This window comes from Cyprinodon variegatus, unplaced genomic scaffold (assembly GCF_000732505.1).
Source record: "Cyprinodon variegatus isolate N-32 unplaced genomic scaffold, C_variegatus-1.0 Scaffold719, whole genome shotgun sequence".
NCBI lineage: Eukaryota > Metazoa > Chordata > Actinopteri > Cyprinodontiformes > Cyprinodontidae > Cyprinodon > Cyprinodon variegatus.
In genome coordinates this window covers 410,233-411,498 of record NW_015151172.1, presented here as the reverse complement: position 1 = coordinate 411,498, position 1,266 = coordinate 410,233, and the positions used below count along the sequence as shown (strand labels likewise).

The 1,266-nt window shown below is 33.6% G+C and overlaps 1 protein-coding gene across 1 annotated transcript in view; it reads right to left on the bottom strand.

Annotated features, from left to right (window-relative positions):
- The window catches only part of LOC107097736 (oxysterol-binding protein-related protein 6-like), a 28,831-nt gene that overhangs the window by 6,368 nt on the left and 21,197 nt on the right, over positions 1-1,266 (bottom strand). The window contains exons 15-16 of the mRNA XM_015395013.1: positions 132-348; positions 8-44 (exon numbers count right to left, since the gene is read on the bottom strand). Coding sequence (XP_015250499.1) covers positions 8-44; positions 132-348 — 254 coding nt within the window. The remainder of the gene's footprint in view (positions 1-7; positions 45-131; positions 349-1,266) is intronic.

Here is a 1,266-nt window from a genome sequence, read left to right as displayed (position 1 = left end):
AAGATGCCCAAGCATAACCAGAAATTGAGAATGCTGCCACATAAAAAAAAAAAAAAAATCTCTTAATCATTTCTCTACTATCCAGTATAATTATGGCCCTAGCAGTTTGTGAATCATAGAGTGCCACCCTTACCATTCTTAGATATGGGTCATCAGTGTTATTGGCAATGTCCAACAGCTCTGTATACTCTAGCTCTTCACTAAGTCTCTGCAGCAAAGACAGAGGCTCATTAAGAGCCACTGGCATAGAGACTCTGGACAGGTCCTTGCCAATGTTATTGTAAAGGATGGTCATAATGCCAATGTGACTGTTGTCTCCTCCAGGAGCGGGGAGTTTGGTGCGACGCCCTGGAATGTTGGAACACAGGAATGACAGGTATTCATTCATTGACTTTACGAAAACAGTGCTTGCTCCAAAAATGGAACAAAAAAGTAAAATGGTAACAATATTCCAGACATGAATCTATATAATGCCAAACAGAGGGGAAAAAAAGGGAAAGGCTACTTCATGAAAATGTCTTACAGGACTTTTTTTTTTTTTTTTTTTTTTTTTTTTAAACACTTAAATAGGTAAAAAAAAAATATTAAACGTATCTTTCATTTAGCTCAAATGTGTATATTCTTTCGATTTATTGGGTAAATCAGCCAACCCCTCTTATTTAAGTCAACTAGCCAATGACCCAAATAGCTCCAGGTAATAAATCAGTTTTACAAATAACATTTAGTTCCTTTAAAAAAAAAAAAAAAGAAAGAAAATTCATCACAGATTGCTACCTCACAAGGATGAAAGTAGTCCAGAAGTAAAAGTGGAAACAACTTGTCTGCATTCTTATGCCAAAACAAATCCATAGTAAAGAGTAAAACACTTCATTTTTTTCAAAATCGATTTGCAAGATTACAAGACTTTGGAAGCATAGAAAGGTGTTGGAATATTTATGGCCAGAGATTCTGCAAATACCCATGTTCAAAACATCCACATTTTAATACTTGTGAGGTTCAGTGAAACAAAATCTACAAACTGACTCCTGAGGTGAGGTTACAGCTTTTTTAAATTCTTCATTTCTTACCAGATGTGTCAAGGAGTAATTACTTTTTAAAGACAACTTTTTAAATTCTACTAACATTTTTTTTTTTTGCAATCATCTCTATTTTCTACTCCTTACATTTTAAAAATAGACTTGTTAATTTTGTTTCATTTACACTCATTTTTTATTTAGAAACGATCAAAGTAATTTGTTTCATTTGGACCATTTCTTTTTGGCGGGA